The 25,319-nt window shown below is 42.4% G+C and overlaps 1 protein-coding gene across 2 annotated transcripts in view; it reads left to right on the forward strand.

Moving 5' to 3' along the window:
• Nucleotides 1-25,121, forward strand: part of elp4 (elongator acetyltransferase complex subunit 4) — a 54,421-nt gene extending 29,300 nt beyond the window's left edge. The window contains exon 10 of one of the 2 annotated variants that reach the window (XM_072380424.1): nucleotides 22,263-25,121. In XM_072380424.1, coding sequence (XP_072236525.1) covers nucleotides 22,263-22,391 — 129 coding nt within the window. In that variant the 3' untranslated portion in view covers nucleotides 22,392-25,121. Of the gene's footprint in view, nucleotides 1-8,429; nucleotides 8,741-22,262 lie in introns of those variants that run through there. The other variant, XM_072380425.1, reaches the window with a different exon arrangement.
• Nucleotides 25,122-25,319: the final 198 nt, after the last annotated feature.

The following is a 25,319-nucleotide window of genomic DNA, read 5'->3' on the forward strand; positions in this document are numbered from 1 at the left end:
TCTGTCGTGTTAATCAGAATAAGATAATCTACCTCAATTAGTTTTATTTATACACTTCACATTTAGAAATTCAGTGGGATACTTTGCAACTTTAGCATCTTACTTATTGCTTATATTAGGTTGAAGTTGTTTTTATCACAAGCTCACTTGGGCAGGAGACCCTAAAGGCCATCATGCTAATGTGTACTGAAAATGAATGTCCGCTGACACTGAGACAATAATAAAGCGGCTGTTTATTTTATCCAATCTCCACCATGTGGAAAATAAGTGGGCTGGCCTTGGATATGAAGCCCCTGGGTTAAAAATCACTCCCACTCCAGTGTTGAATAACCACGGAGTAAAATAGACTGGGCAAGATGACACGTCTTCGATTTACAGTCGCGCGTAAAGTATATTTGAATAAATGCGTTTGGTCTTTTGAAAGTTCAATCAGTCCTCAATAATCCAATTATTCTAGACTTATTAGAGTGTCTTATCTAAAATTCCCCTGATGTGATTCCCCAGTGACTGTCTCATTTTAGAGCGAAACGGTGTTCTCACTGCTGTTGGTCCACACAGAAAGTTAGATTTGCCATCCTAGGCACAAACAGCTCCATGGTCGGTGTGGTTCAAAGGTGGAATGTTGATCCGGAGCAGGAGCATCAAACTCAGGAAGGCTCTCTGCATGGGTCCTAAAAATAACTTTCCCACACTCTCATTGCTCGGTGTCCTGGGGGGGTCAGGAGGAGGAGTGCATGTGCATTTTTCTGCGTGTCTGATCATTTTTAGGGTTGGTTATGATGTTGTGATGAGAATGAACGACATCGCTCGTGATCATACTAAAACCGAAGCCCCGAAAGCCTTGTTTTAAAAAGTAGCACTTTATCCGGTACAGTCAACCGACATCTCAAAGATTTGCCGTCACGCTCATTTGCATAGCATTGCAAAGATGTGGTAGCAGGTGGGTGATCTGGCAGGCAGAAATGCATACTCACACGGAACCAAATGGCAATGGAGAAATGCTTCCCCAGCATGTGCTTCCAGAGAGGATGCCAAAATTAGAGAGGTGTGATATGTTATACGACATTATTCATTATAGCATGTCTTGCTTATCGCTTTTAGCATACAAACCTGCAGCTTGCATCATCACCAGATATCCTCAGGTGAATTTAAGAACTGTACAGCTTCCCCTGTCTGCAGACCCTCAGGAATCACTCAGATCCTCTTCTTTTCTCTTTATATCCCAGGGCACCATAAAGCCACTTGTTCCAGCTAATCATTGGAGCTACTTAAACTTTGCCTCAGTGAATATGGCTGTATTTAAGAAGGATGCGCCGAGTTGTTTAAAGTGGTGTTTTCTCAGTGAAGGAAGTTGGCCGGCTTCTGAATGTTGCAGTGCTCATGAATTTTATGAGGGCAAATGTCCCCGTCCTTCAGAGTTCACAGGTGGCTATTGAAAGGCCCAGCCAGATGATGAAGGATAGTTAGGACACATGTAGAGCCCTCAATAGACTTTAATGATATGCAGTAGAGGAGCCAGAGGGCCATTCGCAGGACAAGCCTGCACTTCAAATGAAAAGTTAGGGAGCAAGGTGATGGCGTCTTAACGGAAAAGCTAGCGACCTCATCCATGAATCAGGAAGCATGCGTGAGTCACTGGCTTATGTTTATGCAGCAAAGATGGAGCAATTTTCTTTGTGTGTTTGTCATTGTGTGTGTCTGTGCTGTCTAACACACATACGTGAATGTGTTGAAGGTAGAGTTGGGAAGCGGGGGCACCGGGTGGGAGAATACTCCAGTGTGTGGCTTAACCAAACTTTCCTTTTGTCCCTAACAATGACGAGTGATGATGAGTGACAGGGGTGTTAGGAGAGGGATCTGGAGAACAGAATGCGCCTAAGTAGCGCTCACCCACACTTGCACAAAAGGTAGCAAAAGGTCAAATCTGTGGCAAGCTTCTTCTCCACTGGCAGATTGTATTCCACTGGGTTATGTATCACATAATAAGTTAGATCCTTTTTTTTTAATCTGTCTTTTGCTCAGGCTAACATGCTGCTATCATCTCTTTTTTTTGTAGTTTTGCTGCCATGCTCATTCAGTTTGAAAATAAATTTGCAATCCTTTCAAAGCATTCTGAATCCGTTTAGTAGTGTTCATTGAAACCTGGCAATGGAGCCTTTTGAAGTGCTCCTTGCTTTTTTCCCCCCACACTTTAAAGTTTAATCACAAGAGTTCCCTCGAAGTGTTCCATATTTTTCTATATTGCTTCCTTTTTTTCCCCCCACCCCTCCCGTTATCCACATATCTCCTCACTCTGAGGAAAGTAATAAAGCATGCGCAGTTGTCCTTTTGTTCACACAAAAATCCATACATTTTGTTTACACAGCCAAACACAAACCCCCCCCCCCCCCGTTTTACCCCTACACACATGTCCTACCACATAGCAACGAATGAAGACTTGCGTGCAAGTTTTTCCCAGGGGACTCTCGTAGACTGAGGGATCTGAGGCCCGAGGATGGCTCTAGATGGCGGTTAGTGAGGAACTAATTTTTTTTTTCTTTCTTTTTGCCTGCACTCCTCCCCCTTTCTGAGCTCCGGCAGTGATCTTAATGGGGGGTGACAGCTCACCTCTCCCTAGCGTGCCTACTGTCCTTGGAGCGTCAGACCACAACCCCCCCCCCAGCACATAACCACACTACCCCTCAAGTCCCAGAAGGCCACAAAGGTTACTCCATATGTTAGTCTGAGGATTCTTATGATTTATTTTTTTTTTTCTTTCCCTCTGACAAGGGGATGTTTTGTCAAGTCTCAAAGGAAATCAAATCAGATGTGATTTGTTTCTGTTTGATCCCATCACCATGAATATATTTACTCTTTGTGGGGTTATTTCTCATTGTTTTTGTTTATTTGTTTGTTTATTTATTGCCCTGTCATCCCCTGCCTCCTGTTCTTCTGTGTGAGTTGCAACTCAGCGGTGTGAAAAGATCCAAAGCCTGGAGTTTCACATCCATTAAAGACTTCGTGTTTGGAGAGGGAAGTGATCTGATAACCTGATGTTGTACGCTCACTTTAACAGACTGTTTGAATGAGGATGTCATGTATGCTTGCTTCCTCACCCACTGTGACTGTGTGTCTGAGCCCTTGCATATATGAATTGCTGTGCTTGTGCTTAGCATGCATTTACTTCCAATGTATACCTTGCAGTTTTATAACCCTAGTTGGATTATTTCCATTTTAATTTTTTTATTATCACATAAAAGAAAGATCAAATTGGCTTACTTGCCATGTTCAAATAGTTTTGCTAATGTTCATTCAAACATAACTAGGAAACATTGTGCGTTTCCTGGTTTCCACCACTGAGTAACTGTCTTTATTCACATCTTAAATAGCCCTTTTCACCACACTGAGAAAAAGATCCCAATGCAGGTAGCTCCCCATGTCAGTTTAGCAGGACATGAAAGTGAACGGTCATCTTGATGCACATCATTTGATTTAAGACTTTGTGAAACCCAGCAGTCACTGTTTGAGCTTTCTGCATAAGCGGAAGTCTTTCAAAGAGACTGGACACGTAATGGAATACTACAAGCAGATTGGGGCAGTGAATGTTTTACGCTGTATGAGGATTTGCTAGTTTGATTTCAGGGATTTGTGAGTTAAGGTGAAGGGGGTTTGCGTGCAGAGATGATGGAGGAATAGTTCACGGCAGCTTCTGTTGCAGTGAATGTTAGAGAAGAAGTGTTAACAGGGTCACTCTGTGTGCTTTACCTCATACTGTCCTTTCTGTCTCCTCTTCACTCACTTTTTCCTTCATCGGAGGCTTCTTCCCTCTACTCCTTTTTTTTAAATCAGTCATGTTTCAGTTGGAGTATTGCTCTTTCCTCATTCAGGACCCACATCCCTACTAATCAGCGTCCCCCCCCACCCCCCCCCCCCCCCCCCCCCCCTTTTCACCTCATTTACTTGCAGACACAAACTCACTGTGGCACTTTATAAGTTGCTGCCTGTTTTTAAGAAGTTGCAATCATGATGAACATTAAATCTGCACTCAACACACACATACGCAGGCGATCTTATTTAAATGCACAGGCAAAAAAGAAAAAAAAACGCTGTGGGAATCAATTTGCAATGTTAGAAATTGCGAGATAAGTGCCAAAGGGGTTATGTGCAGTTTTCTGGCATCCTCTCAAAACACCCTGCAGCCTAAAGTGGAATCCCAGCCACGCCCTTCATATCACCCCAAGGAATGTTTGGGGACGCATTCAGCACTTACCCTGGACACGCAACATTTTTGTGAGTGATGGGGTTTTTTTTGGCTTTTTTTCCCCCCGCCATGAGTCTTCTTTCTTTTCTCACTGCAGTCTACAAATGTTTTACCACTTTAGACCTTAATAGCAGCCTACATATCAGAGAGGATGCACTGGCCTGGTGTAATCTGACTTGTCTTAATTACTGGCAGTATCCAGTAATAGGCTGCTTCCATAGATATCGACCATTAGAGCAGTGTCTGTGGCAGGAGGGGTCTGACTGGCTATGAGGTAGCTGATAAAAATGGCATGCCTCATTTCACCGCAATTTTTTTTTTTGTTCACATATCTCTGTATTAAAGTCAAGCGTGAAGATGGCAAAGGAGTGTGTTAAAGTGATTAATGTGCTCTTCTATTTGGTGGTACCTATTCTGCTCTTCCTGGTTGCATTGTCAGCAATCAGCACTTTTGTACAAGTCATCTCACTGGTTAAAAGTTGTTTCAGGCCAGTTTGACTGCTTGAAATTAAAAGCCCCCTTTGCTGGATTTGTTTTAAAACGAAAGAATTTGTTTAAAAAAAGAAAAAACTGCTCAAGGCTTAGGCTTGCTTGCGCGGTTTTTATTCCAAAATCTCAAACCAGCAGCTGCTGTCTGTCTAATTGAGCTAAACCACAACAAGTGTACCAGTATAGACTTCAGTAGCTTGAACAAGTAGCGGGTTTTACCTCAACTGTTCTTGCTATCCTGCTTCTCTTCTCTTCTCTTCTCGCAGGTATACACATGCTGCCTGATGAGTCGTTGTAAGCTTCACTTATGGGTTAGTTGGATGCTGTGATTTACACTGATTTAAATGGTGACCAAAAGAGTATTTATGATACAGTCCCAATCCTTCCACCTCACTCATTTACGCTGCCTTTGTTAGCAACGGAGCGGTATGTGCTCTGCTTACATGATCCGTTTAGTCATTCCACAGACAGCTTCACCATCCATTTCAAATGCCATAAAACAAAGTCAAACCATTAAAGATAATATACCCATTATTAGTATGGAAATTAGAAATGGAATACCGTAGAGTACTGAAAGCTTGTCACTTGAGTGACAGTTAAAGACACTCCTGGTTCAGTGCGCTGTATTTAAGATATGTTTGATGTTTTTCAAACTCCGTATTTGGCACATTATCCTCGGGTGGCAGCTCGCACCTTGTTGGTATTTAAGACAGATTTCGATGAATATTACTGGATTGTGGCGGCGGTTGTATTTAAGGGTACAGCTCCCTCATAACAGGGAGGTGTCGTCTGCTGACAGATCACTGTCTGGATGAGAGAGCACAGCAGCATCCCACCTCATTACCGTAGCAACACACTAACCGGGGGACCGACACACTGCTCGCTGTGATTAAGATGTAAATTTCCTCTAATTGGAATGTAAATTCATACATTTATATGAAGACGTCAGCTGTCAGATTGCAATATTGTGTCCTTTTTTTCTCCCTCTCCTGTGCTCCCCATCAGGGACTAGGTGCCTGTAATCTGTATCATACTCCCGCAACCCATCCTGGGATTTGCCGTTTGTTTAATGCTGGGCCTATTGTCCTGCATCCAGCCCGTCATTGTAATGCTGCCCATTCATGTTTCTATGTTTTGTTGCAGTCTGATTTGCTCTCACTACCTGTGTTTGTTCCTCCATGCATGGCTGAGCCGCTGGGGCTTTGGGGATGGGGAGGAGACTTTGAGACGGGGCCGGGGTCATTGGGTGGCCGTATTTTGTGTGTGCATCGATTACTTCTGCTGAATGTTCCTCAATGCAAATAAGTCTGCCACTTTGAGAGGAAGCACATGTATCTGAAGTAATTAATTTTACCCTTGAATGCCAGCTGTGGTGTTGGTGTGATGTGGTCCAAATTGAGCTTTCTCACCAAAAAAAAGGTGTTAATTTAGGGATTTGGCAGATGAAGGAAGCATGTTTGCCAAAGTATACGGCCAATAGAACTGGGACGCTTCGTTTCTTTATTACTGCTAATTCAGACATTGTGCCATCGTGTGATACTACATTGTTATAACGCATTCTTAAACTTGTCATTAGTCGAAACAGTTACGTCACAATCTGCTCACAATGGCTCTGAATATGATTAATGCTGCACTTTTTCTAACTTATTTAGAGGGGATCTCATGAGTGAATTGATGAAAATACATGGTGAAAGTTACTTTTGTTTTTGTGTGTATTTAATTAAACTTGTAACCTTGAAAAGTTACACTTCTTGGTGCATATTCACTGTACAACAGGTCAGAAAAATGTGCTTACTTCTTGGGAGATGGAAAAAGTAAGATTATAGAATTTGTATAGTCAGTATTAGTATATGTAGGATGCTTGATCTCTATGCATACTGACACTTAGCACTTCAGGCAGGATACTAACTCTGTTTTCTCACAACAAGCTTTACCAATACCTGTCTGAACAGGTCATGTACCTGAAGTGATTTGCGTGCGCTGCAAAACAATATCTAAATGTCACACCTGGCATGCCTATTAATGAAGAAAGCTAAACTTAATTTGCACGAGGAAGCTCAAGAGGAGCAGACGCTTTTGCTGAAGATCTTTCTTAATAGCATTTACATAAGACCGCCAGTCAATCATCCCGACCGACGTTTTGTTGAAGCATGACAAAAAGTTGTAGTGGTATTAACATAGACTGGCCAGAGTTCTGATCGGAACCAGGACAATCAGACTGAAAGTAGTAGTTAGTGCGTGTTGTTGTCAGTGTGCCGCTTTGGGTTCCAGTGGCCCCAGGACAGTTATTACAGTGACTGTCATTTTGTGCTCTGTCAAAACAATTACTCGCTGAAGAGTGGATTGACACGCTACAACAACACTTAATCTACCTGGAATGTTTGCATGAGCATATTGGGTTGGCCAACACATTTAATTTGGGGGGGGGGGGGGGGGGGGGGCATTAAACTGTACAGGAACAGCAACGTTTATCTGCTCTTTTCCCTTAGTCTGTTTTCTCTCCATACCATTTGAAACTACTAAGACCCCCATAATCATATAATACAAATTTACCAATTCTGCACGTTGATTGGGAACAACCCTGATTTTTTTTTTTTTTTAATTGTTTTTGCTTTTCCCACAGAGTTTGTTTGCTTGTAGAGCACAAGTATGATTCATGGGTAGATGTTTAAGATAAGTTTATGCATGTAGGTTTTGAACCATGAACTAAATTTACAAATGAGCAGTTAGATTACTGGGATCATTGCCAAGCTCCAAACATCTTATTATGTCAGTGCTTTATTCCCATCTGCTGTATTTTATCAAAAGTTTTGAGAATATTTCGCATTTTTCTTCCAATCTTCTGTTAAATTTGCAGGTGTCATTTTCTGATAATGTCTCACGAAATATAGATAACGATTTGCTCGTAGCAGCTCACGCAGAAACACTTGTAGGAACTGACACCAAACATTCAGCCCAGACTGAAGGAATGTATTATCCATACCTCATTAGTCTCAAAACTTGAAAAAAAAAAAAAATGTCATTCACACGCATGAGGTTGTGAGTTCAGCGTTAGTGAACAAAACTAGCGAGTAAAATCATTCCCGTTTGTTGATTAAAAGAACTGACTTGCACATCTAATTCTGCCCACTGGACATGTTTCCATAACAGGAAACAAAAGCTTTAGGGTGTATTTTTGATTGTGTTTTTATGTTTCGCAGTTGTACAGATGGTGAACGGGCATCGGGGCGTGCACTTCAGGAACTTGCATATATCCTCTACATTCCTCTCAGGCGCAGGTAGTTTGTGAAATCTCACAGGTCACGCGAACTTCAGGGCAAAGGAGGTACAGATGAGGCGATTTTCAAAAAGCAGTTCTCACGCCTTTTAAGAAAAACTGTTTTTGTGTATCGCCTTTGTGTTTTTATTTAATAAAGATCAAATAAAAGCAGGAGAATAAAACTTCATGATAATGGGATGTTCTCAGTATATGAGTGTGTGCAGCGTGCTTTAGGGTTTGGATTTGTTCATGTCGTAGGGTACAGAAAACTGAAAAAAGGAAAAACCTTTAGGCCACAATCAAGCAAGAAAGAAGAAGAAAAAGGCTGAAGAGCCCTTTGTGCTTTTATTCCCATCTGCGGCTAAGAATAGGTAAGAGACTGACTAATCACAAAGACCGATAGGCCTTCACAGACCTCGCCTGTTGTGTTTCATGTGACAGAGCCTGGGATTCTCATGTAGTCTGATTCCAGCTGAGGGCTGAGCTGTCCACCAGGAATCCTGACTATGCTGCCACAGCATGTCAGTGCTACTCCACCCACCTGTGGCACCAGAACCGCACGTCATGCCCTCCCTCAATTAGCCCTCCATCAGGAAGGAATCCTAATAAACCTGCTCCTTTCGCTTTCATTCCGTCCATCATCCTCTGTTTATTACATTGAATCAACAGCCTGGAAATCTGACACGTTCCCAGCCGTTGTTTCAGTTAACCAGGAATCTGCCTCTGGTCAGGCAAACCGGCTCTGGTCATGTGGGTTATTTTCGAGTTTTGGATGTGCTCTGACATCCTGGTGACTAAAGAGCAGCCAATCAGGATCTGCATACCGATTCACCCGCCCAACACACCATTCCAGCTACATACAATCTCAACAGTCACTTGATTTTACAGGTGTCATATCTCAAGGAGGAAGTGAATTCCCTCATTTGACTTTGGAACTAAAATAGAAATGATTCATTTGCTAACAACCTGTACTTTGGGTGGGTGTTTCTGTACATTTTTGATGAGGGCTTAAGTGATAATCTTTAAAAGCTATAATAGATTATGGTATTGTGGCATGGATATGGTACTATTTTATACTCGCCCACTTCTTTCTTTTGGCGCTTTTGCTACCAAAAGCCACACAACTAACAGGGCTAGGCTTACCATAATCACAGCACAGCTATACAAGAGGAGAGGAAGGGAAGAACTGGGGCAGAGAAAGAGACAAACAGAGGAAGAGAGAGCCAGAGACCATTTTTGTCCCCCAGGTATGACAGAGTCACTCATGCAGAAAGATCCCACATGGAGGGAGGTGGGAGAGTGGGGTGGAGGGAGAAGGGGGCATGAAGGATCTCTTGGCTTCCTCTCCTCATTTGTACCTCCCTTCTCTGAAAACACATCTGTCTTCTTTTCTCTGCCACACACCTTTCCTGCATCCTTCACTCACCTTCCCTCTCCAATAACTGAGATTTTTTTTTTCCCCGTTAACAGCTTAAACGGTTTTCTTTTAGTTAGGGCGTGAGTGTTTGTTGTCACATTCCGCACCACCTGCCATTTTTTGCCAAACTTTCTGGGTATTGAGCTCTTTGGCTTCTCGTTGGCTTTCTTTTTAGCCTGCATTCTTTGGCCTTTGGACTCACTGCTTGTCCATTACCCCAAGCGGTCCGTCTTACATGCAAATATGTGTCGGCGCTACACTGATCACCATTTTAGTCTGCGCCAGGGCTATCTCATGGCTGCATGCATTAAAACAATTAAACTTTGCCCCTCCCCCGCCACAACAATCATTTGCGGATGTGTTGGGTGAAATTTAGCAAGAAATTATCATTTTCTGAATCACTTCACCCTGCTTGCTCTGTGTTTGTTTCATTCTTTCTCTTTCTCCATTGCGTCTTTAAGCCCTTTAAAAGACTTGGAGCCCCCTGCATGTTCTTCTTTTTACTTCTTTTCTCTGTACTTCTTTTCTTCATCGTTATCCAACAGCACTTTTCTGTGCGTGCAAATGCTTTCTGAACGGGCATCCTTTCTTCTCTTTCAAGCTGGATGTCATTGTTGCTGCCTGTGGGCTGGGTGTATTTATTTAGGGGTAATTGGTGTGTGGATGAGTGAGGTAATGAGGTGCATCCACACTTGGCTGCTTCCCCTCCCTGGGAGCACTGAGACAGACATAGCTTATCTGTGCTCCGGCTTGAGTGGTACCACACTGCTGTCTCCTCAACACAGGCCAGAATGGCTCTTTCATACCCAGGTGGACAAACACAATCGCCGGGACTGATACCTCAATGAGGTGTCTGCAGTTTGAAGCGGTGTGTATGTGTGCATTCCCATGCGTGTTGATGTGCATTGCGTTTGTGGGTGGGGAGTGAAAACAGTGCTCGGTTGTTTGCTTGCCTCTGTCTTGAGTCCTTGTTTGTCTTGCAGCTTGTGTTTGTATAAGTGATTTTCTCTGTGTGTTCATAAGTGCCTGTATATTGGGTTGAGTAGCTGTTCAATGGAGCTCAAGGAGGACCTTTGGTTCTTATAGCCCCCTGCCGGCCTCAAACTGCCCCTAATGTCCTGCAGAGTTACCTAATGATGTCACTTACACATCCCTTATCTGTCGGGTTTGTGTGGCAGGAACTGTCAGATGCTTGAGCCTTTACATGCCATTTGCTGCTTCATACCCTGTGAAATTCAATTGCACAGCTCGAACTGTAGCCAGAGTAGGGGGATCTCCCTCAATCTGTCTCCTCACCCACTCTGTAACTCACAGTCTCCCACATATATATTTCTCGTAAGTAATACAAACCGTAACACTTTTTTTTCCAGATTATATGAAAGCAACTTTGCACTTGAAGCTGAGACTTCATCACGCCACCATGTGCCGGAGACAGACTTTAAATCAGAGGGAGAAGTTTGGATGTGTGTGGGTGCCCACAGGTGTTCAGCAGATAATATTATGCATAGATTGTTTTGTTGTTATCAGGGTAATTGGTGTGGACCTGCCAGCCTTTGATGGACACACAATTACTGTATGTGATGCATAAGTGGACTCATTTTAGGGCAGGATTTTGAGTTGCTAATGGTGCATTATTCAGCTTTTGGTCTGTCCCCAAAAGTGCCGGGCCAAATCAAACACGCCGCTCCAGGGTAATTGAGGCCCACTCCGCACCCCCTGCAGTGAGCAAGGCAGAACTGTAATCCCCTGACAACTCTGACTTGGCCCCAATCTGGCAGGCCGCCCATTTCCCAGCAAAACGTTCAACTCGAATTCGGGGGAGAATGAAGAAGCTGATAGTCAGATTTGGACCACTTTCCAATTTTATTATTCTTTTCAGCTCAAAGGCACTATGTATCCATCTCAATACTTACCCTTTCTTTTTCCCTATACTTCATAGAATATAATTGCACACTAATTATATAGCTCAGAGTAATATTCTTTCTCGTTAGTCATCTCGAGCTTTTGTGGTTTTCTGATCAAAGGTTTTTGACAAATAATCCTAACCACAGAAAAGCTCCCACTTTAGAACAAAAAAAAAGTCTGCTTTACAAGTTTCCCAAAACTCAACCACAACATAAAAGGCTCAGTAATTACAAGAAAAATGTAGCTAAGTTGCGAGTGGTGTGTGAAAATAGGGAAATGGTGTCTTTATTCTCATTGATAGTCACCTCTAATCTAACCTCTAAACAGTTGCTGTTTCTTTCCTTGTCTATATAAAACAGTACAGGGCATCATATTAAGTGTTGCCATTGAAAGTAATGCATCATTTTTTCTTTACCATTTTTTAGAGCTGTTTTCCAAAGGCAAACTATGTAAGGACTGTTTGGTGACCTGTTGGAGCTACTTTTTTTTTTTTTTTAATTACCACATAGCTGCAAAGTATTCTTTCAAAAGCATTTCCTCTACACATCTGATGTAGAGTTTTACCTTCAGAGAAAAGAAAAGTGCAAAGAGATTCTGTGGCTTCACATTCATTCTTTTCATGCTCAATTGTCTAAACAATTTGGGGTATTTGCTAACGCGCACTGTTTGACATCCCATCTCTAAATACTGTTCACCAGGATTTTACTTCCTCTTACGTTAAAACCTTTTTTGATCTTTGCCTTATTTCTTATCGTTGCTTTAAAATGTAGATATCCTCCTCAGAGTGAGCTGCCCAGACTCTCCTTTGTAGGAAAAGTAGAACATGCATTAAGCACTGTCGTCTGTCGGTTTATAAGTTTAGCGTGTGTTCTCCTCCGGCCCTGGCTCACTGTTTTAATAGCTTCAGTAATGTTTCACAATTAACACTCAGCCAGCTCTCGGGGTGAGGTAATGGCTGGTGTGTTTCAGGCAAAAATTAGAAAACACAAAACAAGAATTCCCCCCCCATCACCCACGGTGCTTCGAGGACCTAGGGGTTGTGTGGGAAATGGAAGGTGGTGAATTTTTTGACAGGGCAGTCACGGTGATGTCTCATTCCGTCTGACATCTTGAACACCCTAAAGGTGGCTTTGCCAGCAGTCTACCCAGGAAGCACCTCACCTAGCTGTGGCTAGATTTACACAACCACCTGCCCACAGGGAGGGTACTGGAGAGCAGAGGTGGAAGTGGAGTGGGGAAGGAGGGGAAATGTGAGGAAGGGGGTAGGAGACAGATGTGTATTTGTTTACAAAAAAAAATTCCAGTGCATGATATATGAACATGGTGACTTTGGATGTTGTTTGCTATTTGCACCCAGAATATCAAACTCAGATAATGCCAAGCAATGTTTGACTTTGAATTGAAAAGTTGAAGACATGAGTTCTGTCCAACCTCGCGGGACTTTTTCATACTGCATATTATTCATATAATGGCATACGTTTGCAGACCAACATACTCAGAGGTTCAGTAGATTAGTTGTGCACCGCATTTAAATCCTGCTGAGAGTTCATCAGCTTTCCTCTTGTATCATTCCACTGTGTAACATGAAAGAGGTGATCTTCATTTTGGTAATAGGGCAGTGAATGGTTGCAGAGGAATCCCTGAAGATTGCAAATTCTAATCCATATTTATGACACTGATTTATTTTCTTCTTAATAAGGGCCATCAATCTTCTTTGAGCAAGTCTGAATTGTTTTTGTTTTTTTAAAGAAACAAGTGATTTCGGTTGTGTTATGTTACAGAGAAATTAATTATTTATTTATTCTCAAACGCATTTTGATTTTTTGCAAAATGCAAGACATTGGCAAGTTAACAGTAAATGATCAAACTTAAATCTTTCAAACTTTTGGTATGTGGCACGGATGATGTCATCAGAATTGTTTTGAATTCTGTTCCCCATAGATTTACAACCTTCAAAAAACATTACAGAGAGTTTTTGACGTTGCTTCATAGGGTTATTGCTTTTCTGCATTGAGGTGGAAAAAAGGGCACTTAGATATGATAGTCCCTCTGCTTGGAATAAGCTGTAAAAGCACCTGAATGTTCGGGGGTTTAATCTCACTGCGTAAATTCAAGGATGTCCAAGGTCTTGGAGGCAGGCGCATTTGCCTACAATCAGTTATTGTTTTGTTTTATGGCACTTTGAGTTTTTATGTTCATGATTTGAGCTTATTATATGTACATACTTAGTATATATATGTGGCTGTGCAAATATTGTATGTCTACTATTGTTGATTGTGGATCAGTGAATCCACCTATTGATATAATGCACAGTAACACTTAACATTCTAAGTATTGTAATCCCCCCTCTGATTTAAAATATTCACAACAGACAAAAGCGGTGGAGAGTAGGCTGGATTTGAATGTCACACTTCTGTTACCTACTGACAAAGCTGTGGCTGCTAAATGAGTGACATCTGTGGGAATGTTTTGGAACAAGGAGTAGACGCCCTTCAAATCGACAGTGCCTGTGTTTATTTTTGCAGTAATGCTGAATGTCTGCCAGTGATCTCACATTTCTCATTAGGATCAAGGGAAGAAATGGCTCAAACTTCCTCCTCCATTCTCTTGGTTTTGCATATGCTCTGCGTCTCCTTTGAAGATTTGAATTCTTATTTCAGGCATTTCTTAGACTGTGAAAAGCTCAGTCAGCTGCTCCTACATGCTTCCCCACTGCCTTGGGTTATGCTTCATAACAGATGTTAAAAAGATAAGTTGCCATGATTTTTTTCTGATTAATCAATGCTCTGCTGTGATTCCTTGCCACTGTACACTACCGTTTCAGCTCACTTGGAACCTCAAGTGAATTAGTATAAAAAAATATTTTTTTTTTTAAAAACATAACACCTTTTCTCGCAATTCTGTTCATGCTTTGAAGTTATTGAAAAGGAATGAGTTTCTGGAGCAAAGGCATGGACTTCACATAACTTTTTGAAGAATGTCTGTTTTTAGAAAGTTTGGTAGAAGACCAAGTATAGCTTTATAGAAAAAAGCTAACATGCTTGAGTCTGCGGGAAAACAAAGCGGAAGAGTGAAGTTTTTGTGTCATATCTCATCTCCATGGAAATCAAACTGGTCCTCTGGTAACTAGTTACCCAAGATATATTGAAGCTGCTTGTTTTGTATCAACCCACTTTATACAGTGAAATTATTCCAAAAGATATTCCTACAGAAACTTTTTTTTTTTTTTTTTTTACATTATTGCCAGGATTTCATGAATATACAAAGACTCAACCATAACCATTTTAATAATATATTCATCCTTTTTATACATTTACTCAAAGCCCGCATATATTGAAGTTCCCAAGACGGACAGTCGAATAGAATAGTAACAATTCTAGATGCTCCCGAGTGGCAGAGTTCAGGCTGTTTGCCTGTGGGCTGATGCGGAGTGAATGGCCTTAGAGGCTCTAGGCTAGTCTATGTGTGGCCCGGCTGGTCCAAGTCAGCAGTAATGACTGGCTTTGGCCAGCATGCCTGTTAATGTGAATGGGGTTACTCTGGGCAACACCTTTTCAGCTGGGTCCTATGAAGTCCCCAGTATGGTGGTCTTTGTCCACACAAGGGCTGTCCTCTCAGCAAAAAGAGCTTCTTTTTGTGAACACTATCAACTGGTGATGGATTATACCCAGCCCCCTTTATTCATCCAGGCAGACTAACAGACATGGATGCGGACAAGTATACGTGTAGCATCACTTAATCAATATACTGTATTACCACAAAGATATCAAAACTATGACAAAAAAAAAAAATCTTCATATTAGACTAAATCACTGCTGATATACACAACGTTCCTTGGACTCCTTGGTAACATCATGTGACTAATAATGCTTTTATTTTTTGACTCCTCGCATAAGTTCTATGTTGATTAATATTGTATTAACATTCTCTTCCTGTTTTCATTTACAGATTTGAATGTTACCCCAATTCTTTAGCTTTTGTAACTCCATTATTCTCTTACTTTTGAATCTTAACCTCCCCTCCCCTCCAAAGATTAGAGCCATGTGAAATTGAGGACATGATTCTGTCTGTGCAGTTCCTAATGTAAAGAAACGATCAATGATTCTTGGCTTAATCTTCATGTTATGTCCTCCACTCTGTAGCATGACACTTGCATTTTGTTCAGGAACAAAACAGAACGCCATCATATGTTTCATGTGGCTTATACTGCAGCAATTCCATGTGTAGTATGTTAAAAAAAGAAGGTGCTTTTAGATCAGATTTACAAATCTGTGGTTTAATGTAATCATGGAGGACATTGGAAATATTTTACATGGAACATATACTCTCATTTTGCCTTATTCAGTGCTAGTCTTTTTGCTAACACAACAGACTTCCTCTGTGAGAGTCATTTCCCCCTCCCACCCCCTCCCAAGGGGTCAGCCACTTACCCAGCCCGACACAGTAACCTCCAGACGACCTTTCGCTTTGCCAAATGTTATGCCTGTAAACTGTGTGAACTCTATCACAGGACAAATGATGGGTGAAAAATGGGACTTTCTGTTGGAAGTAAGGCTGGGTTTAGGAAACCTTAGCTTTACAAGGTGGCATTGTGCACTCATGTTCTAAATACCTCTGTGTGACACATGCATAGGAGAGTGGCAATGTGTGTCTGTTTTTCGACAAGGGTGCGTACAATTGTAGACTGAGTGCAGCACAGAAGAAGACATGAATAATACATGACAAAATAATCTTGGCAATGCTCTTTTTGGTGGTATCGCAGTTCCTATTTAGCTCTTGGATTCTCCTATTTAAGAGAATCCAATGCAAAGCTATTATTGACACTGTCCAAGCATTTCTAATCAGCAAATATGTTATAGTCAATGTAACTTTGACCAACTTCTTTAATGGTTAACTTTAGCCTAGTACTTTATCGCCTTATCGTAACAGAGTGCTTTAAAAGTGTAACCTTAACCAAGTATTTTTATTACTAAAGAAGTTGCTCAGATCTAGAGCAAAGGAAGTCAAAAATGAAAAAAGGAAGTGAAGGTTTGACTCAAACACGAGTCCCTTGCTTTGGAGTCAGATGTCCATCCCTGTCCTTCAACCTCCATATGTGATTACTATAGTATGCCAGTTTCCTGCAGGGATTTTCCATTGGTGCTGCTGTTGCAACGCTTAATGCTGCAGAATGATAACTGGCTATATACAGGTGTAGAGAAGTTCTTTGTGCATTAGACAGTGACGGTAAAGGGATGCCCCATATGTTGAGAACTCATACAAACAGCTTCTGACCAAACACTTGAATTTCAAGATTTGGGACTGAGAATGAATTGGAGCAAAAAAACAATAAAGAAATCGGCAACTTTGGCTGTAGTTAGTTGAATAATTTGTTAAACTGTAGCCTTAGATTCTCGCTGTAGCTTAGCTATAAGTGTGATCTTACAGCAGGGTGCCCGTGCTGCCCTGGAAAACCTGCAAAAGTGTCAGTGGTGTTTTAACCAGATGATGTCTGTATCAGAGTCATGGTTTGAGGGATAAAAGGGGTGTTTGAGGGGTGGAGGGCACAACAGGTCCCCCAGACATGCTGTCATAACCCGTACAGCTGCGCTCTTTGCTATGGGCCTATCTGTAGTGAAGGCAGCACTTAGATATGTTTGTACTCTTCGCCCTCTACCCCTCTCCCTTTCTCCCCAGGCGCAGTGTCACTCCAGGGGCAAACCAGCACTCCCTGGATGTGCCCACGTCCATAACACCAACTATCCTCCCTCCCCTTACTACGCACCCCCATAAGGGTCAATGTGCCCTCACTCCACAATGCCCATGGTCCATACCAACATTACCATCCAAAGAGAATCAAAACTGAACTGAAAAGAGGCAAAATGGCCCCACGCTGCTTCCCCTGTCAAAGCTCTTGACAGACCCAACCCAAAGACCCCAGAGGAGGGTTTAGTTGAAGATTATGACGATGGAGATAACCAGTCAAGTTGTTGTGTTACAGTGCAGTTGCACTTTGGCCCTTGTTTGTACATTTGTTATTCAGAAGAACAGCAGAGCTCGCGGATTCCCATGCATGTCATGTTGAGTAAATAGACAGATAATATCAAATGGAGCTTTTTATTAGTCTGTGGAGCGTGAAGGGCAAGTAAGGAGCTATTCAAGAGAACAGGAATACACATTCCTTTAGGTATTAAGAGAAAGATTAAAATATTGTCAGCTAATCAATTTCCTGTTTGGACATGCTCACTTATAATGAAATTCAGTCACTTATTAGTACCTTCCCTTTCTTTCTGTGTTTAGAAATATAATTGCACTCAAAATGCTTACTCATCCTTCTGGCTGCCCTCTGCCTACTCTGTCAGATTCATTAGGCCATGAAGTGGAAGAGATGAGGAGCCTGTGTCTGTATCTGTCTGTCAGTCCGCCTGACTGTCTGTATGCCTGCCTCTCAGATTATCCTGGATCAGGCAGCAGGTGACATAGTGAGCAGGTGACCATCACCCAATTACTGAAGAGAAATTTGAGAAGAGCTCCAACACTGTTTACATGTTTTCTTTTCGTCTCCTGTATCTCTTGTACTGTTTTTATGCTGCTCTTTTCCCCGCAAAACACTCAAATGACTGCTTTTCTTTTTTGCTAAAGCACCGTGGGTGTCAACAGAGCAATACAGTGGTGGAAAATGTGCCCTTCTTGCACGTTATGTACAAGTTTATACCTAAATTCAACGGATGTTAATGGGTTACAGACGTTAAAGTGCCCCGATCACCAACTTTACTGTTTAGTAAAAGGGAGAGCTCCAGGGAGAAGGTGAAGCATGAACTAAAAACAATAGATGTTTTCATTTGTTCTTAAATTAAACACTAGTGAAGAAGATAAAGGAATAAAGATTTTTTTTACTCTCTGAAATAGACAAAGTCTGAGGCAGAAAGACCTCTCTCATCAACAGGTTGTACTTAGTGCAAGGCCAGGGATTGTGTTTCACTCTTTGTTACCACAGAATAAGAGGAAGGTAGAGCTTCTTCTCTGCTTTTGTTATGTGCAGGTGGGCTAGAATTACCAAAGCAAAGTGATGGGATTTATGCCGAGTTTTTTTTTTTTTTTTTACTGGCAAGGTAGCGGAAGTATTCTCTGACACTGGCAGCGTAAATGTGATGGTAGTTTGTGTCCTAAATAGAAAAACGCATCACCTCATTATGGGTTTTTTTTTTTGGCATGCTGAAGCCGATACTACTTCCTATAGGTTCAGCAATCACTTCCCACACAATGCAGTGTAACTTTAGAGGTATGAGGGATTACGGTACTGGGAAGGTGATTTAGCCTGTTTTAGTGAATGATCAGACAGGAACGTCTGGGAAATGTCTACCAGTTTCAGCCGTGAAACCTTCTGCTGACGTTTTTTTACCCTTAACCGGGGGTAGAAAAGGGGCTTGAAATGGAGGACATTGACATGGTGTCATGGTCAGATACATTAGTGTCCAGTGGCTGCACTACAGCTGTGGCGGTCGGGGAAACGGAACTGGCAAAGTCAGTGTAGTTCTTCATTTGAAAACAATATTTTGAGTCACTGTGTACCCGTACAGGCGGACTTGTTAACTGCCATTTCTTCTGTCATAATGCTAAAACATTCTCTTTCTGTCGTTTGAGTGATTTAGTGGAGATTATGAAATTGCCATATTGCAGCAATTATTTAGTTAAGTAGGTGTTGATGGTAAATATTGTGTCACTTCCATGTGCATGTTCCATCATTTGCTAATCTGATTGGAACAGCCAGACCAGTTGTCATGTGTTCCAACAAGGTGTTGGATTTCCCATAGTTCTAAGCTGTACAGTGACACGGGCTATTCAAAAGGGCGAAAACTCTATAGAAGAAATGACTCGTTAAATCAGCACCTAATATTCCAGTCATTAACAAGCCAGTGGAATGCCTTTGATGGTCCTGCTTTCTGAGTGGGTCTCCATTCAGTTGGCAAAATTGCTTATTATAAAATTATTTTATGACAATCAGAACATAACAAAGCATTCAAATCGGCGCCTTTTCTGAGTCTGAAACTGTTATATCCACAAACATATGTGGAGATTAAAAAAGAATCTGGTCTTCAGGATGTCCCGTAAGCTGAGGGGAATTGGCCATTGTGGTGTGATATTAGTAACCCTCTTAGGCAAAGCTAGTCCATGGGCCGGCCCTGAGGGCTCATTTGAAGTGCTTAGCGCTCGTTTGGAGCTTTGTCACCCCTCACCCTGTTGCCAGCATGGCCCCAGCCCCTCTGGCTGTGGAGCGGAGCTGAACCACAGACCTTTACTCCTGCCCGCCACCAGGGAGGGAACACTGACATCACAGCTCTAATACACACATGCACATAATCACACTGACATTGTGGCACACATCCATTTTCACATTCTCCCCCTCCACCACTGCACCACAGCCAATGGTCTATTTTCCCGCCGTCCACTCCCATCTAACACCCACCATCATCACCCCTCCACCTCCTTCTTTTTTCTTTTTTTTTTTCCTCTTTCTCCACCCTCATGAAGGTTGCCAGGCAGCAAAGAAAGACTTCACACACACATACACCCCACTATGCCTCTGAGGGTTTTCCGGATGTCCTTGTTTACATCATGGAGTGTGCAGGTCGTAGGGAAGAAGACTTAGAGCCTCCCTGACCGTGTCTTTCTAAGTCCTGTGCTGAACTTACTTTTGGTACCAAAGTGGCTGTTCGAGGTAGCTCTGCCAAAATAAGGGTGTGAATTTCAAAGCAAGGTAAAACTGATTGGTTAATCTCTCCATTGATTGTACTCTGCCACTCAACAGCGATGTCAAAATTAGTTTATTTGGAGTGAAACTTAGGATAAACTTAGTTTTCGTGCCCCTGATACTCATTAGCTCTGACGTTGGCTGTGTGTGTGATGTGTGTGTGACGGTGGTTCACTGTTTCGAGCCTGTCTTTTCCCTCTGTGTGTCAAACCGATCGATCGGTTTTGTCTGCTCCTCCCTCCAACTTTGATGTTACCATTGATTGTTCTCATCTGCCCCTGAACTCAAAGGTTAGAGGAGCTGAGCTGCACTTCTGGATTGCTTTGACCTTCGCTCTGCACATGCTCAGTGGGTTGCAGAGCCCAGAGCCAAACAGACGCGGTGTAGCCAGGCCCGTGGGTGCGTGACAGCCAGACAACGGTGTGATGTCTTTTTTTTTTTTTTAACTCACCCCGTGAGGATGATGTATATGTGATTGATTTTTCTCCTACCCCTCTCTCTACCATGTTTCCGCTGCAGTGCACTAAGCAGGACTGAGTCCAGGCTTGATCAATGCATTGTTTTTCTTTTTCAATCACACTCGAGTGAGCTGAAGACACGAAAGGTTACACAGGTGAGGTTTGGCAGGGATGGAAGCAGAGCAGACTTTCTGGAGGCCTCCTCAAGGCCAATTTATAAGTTTGCATGGATGTTTGTGTGCATGTGAGAGAGAAGGAGTCAGAGAGAGTTGACCAAATTTACCGCATGTCACATAAGTCGTGTTTGTCCTCACTGTGGAAATCAGTCTCCTTGTTATAATGCAACCAAACCTTAACCATCCTGCAATAAATTACAGGTCCTTTCTAAGTGTCTCACCTGCCCCAGATAATTTTCAGAGCAGTACAAAGAGGTCTCCTCTTGTTTCCTCTCCTTACTTCACAAGCGATCTGAAAAAAAAGTTCAACAGGAACGAGGCTTCATGAGCTTGATGCACCTCTGATCTGTCAGCGTTAGCTGGGCGAACACTAGACTTCATATCAGACATGAGCATCACCATATAAAAACAGACTCGGGTGTTTTGGTGCTCAAAAGAAAAAAAACAGCATTGTATAAAGGGTGGAAGTAGTCTACCCTAGAGGGGTGAAGTGCATTGCGTAGTCCTGAATTATCTCTTGGTAATGACGCTCCTAAACCCCGTGCCCAAACACCTAGTCATTTAGGAAAAAGATAAGTATCTGTGGGAGTGGAGGGGCTCTCCTAAAGCTGGATGTCTTGAGGGGATGAGGATGTGGCGGGCAGGGAAGGTTTAGAGGGCTGGGATGGGGTGGGAGCGCAGGCTTTGACCAGCGGGTTTCAGATGTCATGGCAGATTCTTTCAGGGGCAAATTACAGGGTTTAACCTCTCTTGTCCCCAGAATGGCAGTATTCTGAATTAACTTTCTCGATAGACACTCGAGCAACATGCTACTCAACACCATTGTCGGGGGCACACTTGACTCGGCGGATACTTCACCTCCTCTCACGCTCTTGAGGGCTCTTCAAGATGTTGTTCGTGGAGGTCTATTGGCTTTCTTTTATGTTGATGCTGGTGAGAGCAGAGCAGTGTAGCCCCTCCAAAGCTTTGTAATAGTTAGCATGTTGGTGTGAGGGGGGGGTTTACATGAGTGCCCCTTATTAACCTCTTAGTGTTTTTGTGCTTTGAGTTGGCGAGGGGCCACATTACAGATAAGCTTTGCTGTGAAATGGCTAAAACAATGACTCTGGTATTAGCTTAATGTAATTATCTGTATTACACTAAAGCAGTCAGCAGCAGCACCAACATTCATCTGGATTTATCCATTTCTGCCTGAACACATACACTCTTTTTTTCCCTTCAATATGTTGTGTTTTTTGGTTTCATACACACCTCCCTGGAACACATACAGTATATTCCCTGTGAGGTGGAACAGACCTAAAGCTTTCTGAAGCATTTAGCAGCAGGCTAGCAGGTTTACTCCATGCTGTCAGTGTTAAGGGTTGGGGGGGGTGCTGAAGCATCTAATGCAATTTCAACCAAACATGGCTCTCTATGAATAAGCATCACTGAGGTGAACTGTATACTGTATACTGATCCACCGTAGTGCTTTTTGTTGTGCTTCATACCAGCACTCTAACACTCATCTCCTCCCGCCCCTGTCCTACCCACCGAACCATTCCAACTTCCCTCCCTCCCACCCTCCCTCCCCTTCTCTGATTTCTGTAGCGGCTGCATTTGCCTCCGGACTTGTCCGAGACGGTGAGCCGCGTGAGCAGGGGGGAGCTGGCAGGAGCAGCCATTGGAGCTTCAGCCTGTGGCTCCGGCACTTCCGGCACCAAACACCTGGACTTCTAGAGCTCTCACCCAGTCGCCATGGGCAACCAACACCTGGAAAGCTGCAGCCGTTGTCCTCTTTGCTGCGGTGACCAAGTTGTTCCCTTGCCCACATAATGTCAACACCAATAACCCAGCCAACCATTATCACCTGCCAACTGACCCAGCCAACGGTGAAGATCTAAACATCCACAACACCTCTGCTCATAACGGACACATTCACTCCTATATTTCAAGTTGGGTTTTTTTTTTCTGATAGTTCATTTCCAAGCTGCTGTGAAAACGCTGCTGAATTGGTGTTCTGACCCAAGAGCAGGTGTGTCAAAATAGCACGACTGGCAGGGTAACTGGTGCTTAACCCAGTTAAAATCCAAGAGTGGGAAATGGTTAAGGTCTGGTACGTTCAGTGTGTTCTTAGTGTTTTCCTGTGCCTCTTGGGATTTTGTTTGCAAGTAACGTGTAATCATGAAATATTTTCTAGTCTTTACAGACTCTCCATCTTGGCAGACTTTAAATAATTCAACCAAGCTCTGGGCCTGCTGTATAAAACAAGAGGTCTCAACTGTGCCGCTCCACCATTTACATCATTCGGAAAATACAGTGGTTTTTTTTGTTTTTTTTGATACAATGAAATGTTGTCTTGTGCAATTGAATAAAAGACAATAAGTATACAGAACAAAACCCAACCCGTGCTCCTTACTCAGGTTTTGCTTTACTGTACCGCTGTACCTCAACTCTGAAAAGAAAAATGACGTCCTTAGAGACCGTCAGTGTGTTTGGGGTGACTGATCTCTGGTCTGGATGACTGGTTTCAGGTTCGAGGAGAGTTGCGTCCACATGACCCCTCAGAATGTGCCGGTGAGTGACGTCTACCGTCAGTGAGCAGAGCAGAGCAGAGCAGAGCAGGAATGTGGGCAGAGGGTAGGCAAGCTGGATTTGGATGCAGGCTTCACACCTCATCAGGCATGTTTGCTGGATGAGCTGCTTTGCCATGACAAGCCCAAAAGAACAAATTAGGTCAAATGGTGACACAGAGAAACACAGAAAAAGAAACAACACGAAAAATTAAATGTTTCATTTTTGTTTTCCTTCAGCCTGCCCCTGATGCCACTTTGGCTATAGAAACTGGCAGTACTGGTAACCATCTGTAGCATGTTTTGGAAGAGAGTTGTGTTACCTGACAGTTCTCTACACAAATGGCGTGCTCAGGTATCGGGTTCACGAGACAGAGATGACATACACGGGTCATTTATACAGGTGAACAGAAGCTTGTGTTGTCAGGATAAAAACAACTCTCCAAGTTATTGCAGCTGATGTGCTGACATATTCAGGGTACGCTTCTAAAGTAAAGCTCAAAATCAAATGCATTCTTTCTGCCACGTGTTATATGTTGGCATTCTTTTGGTATTTCTTTTATTTTTTTCAACACTTATCAACAACGGGAAGTTTTTATGCCACTGTTCAGATCGACTGTTTGACCCCTGAGTTCAACATCACTTCAGTTGATTGTTATAACTCTTAGTTTTAAAAGCATCACCTCAGTTTATAATGCCACTTTGCTCTGCTCATAAAGAATGAAAGAGCTGCCTCGATTTTATGTGAAGCTGGAATATAGCTAGGATTCAGTGAATTGGTGCTATTCTCAGTACAGTTAAATAAACATTTCAACGTTTTTTTATTGCTGGCTGATCGCAGCGTCTCTCAGATGTTGCTTGGACAACGCTGCACATTATAGTCCTACAGCTCTGCATCATAGTTGTAAGCATACAGATTCAACACTGTGTCGCGCATTAGGCCAGCCTAAAGAGAGCAAAACCATCGTTTTTAGACAGCTAGCGTTAGTTCTGCTAGCAAGGTGTTGTTCACTCTCAGGAGCAACAAGACATAAAATGTAGGTCCCTCTTTTAGACGGGCTATAATTTGTATTTGCACCCCCCTTTAGAGCCTTATGCAACACGAGTGTGTTTTATACAATACCAAGGTTTTCAAAGCATGTGGCCAATGATTTTATTAAAGTCTTCAGGAACTTGGGGACAAACTGTTCCATAAACATAATTAAAATCAATTCTAAAGCTTTTAAGGGTGTTTTTTAAAGTTATCTTTTACAGGTCGGGGAAATGTCTGGTGAGTGGTCATAACTTTGTCAAGTTTTTCAGAAATCCGCCAAGTTTTCGGAAGTTGTTTTTAAAACAATTGTAATTGCAGTTTTTTTTTGCAGACCTCCAAACACCAAATCCCAAAAAATAAACATGTGGCTTTGTAGATGCTCTTATTTGTCTCACTTTGCCCACAATAAGGAACAGTGTTCCGTGTTGAAACTGTTGTAATATAATGATATATATAATCAGTTATTTTATGGCAACATACTGTGGTTTTGAGTTTCTTAAGGGAAAAACATGGGATTTCTAACTGAATATAATCTGTAAAAATAAGGTATAAGATGATTTAAGATCTGTTGCTGTTTGAACATTTCACAGCCCTTTAAATGGCCCACAGCGAAAGGAAAAACACGGGACTGACTGTAAGGACTTGGGCTCTATTATTGTGTCTTTGGCAGCTGCCGCTCATGTCCTATTAATTCTTAACCAAAGCTATTTTTCTTCAGTTGCTTTACCTGAAGTTTGTGTGCGTAGAACTCCAGTGCTGACATCAAACAGGAGTCTGTCAGCTACTGTTCACTGCTGTGGGAATCCAGACGAAGGTTTTCTCCATGTCAGAATGATTGTGTTTCATTAAAGAACGGATCAAAAAAAGTACAAAGTTCTGAGGAACTTTTTTTTTTTTTTTTTTCCACAGAAACTTTGTCACTAGTGAGGATTACATTGAAACCATTTCACTCCAAAGCTTTGTATTATTTAGACTTCCACTAATTACAGTCTTTCCTGCATTTTGAATTTCTTTCATTCTCTCTCTCTGCAATTATTAATGTTCCTCCTCTGTCTCGGTGCA

Source organism: Leuresthes tenuis, unplaced genomic scaffold (genome assembly GCF_036924035.1).
Source record: "Leuresthes tenuis unplaced genomic scaffold, fLeuTen1.0.hap1 SCAF_2, whole genome shotgun sequence".
NCBI lineage: Eukaryota > Metazoa > Chordata > Actinopteri > Atheriniformes > Atherinopsidae > Leuresthes > Leuresthes tenuis.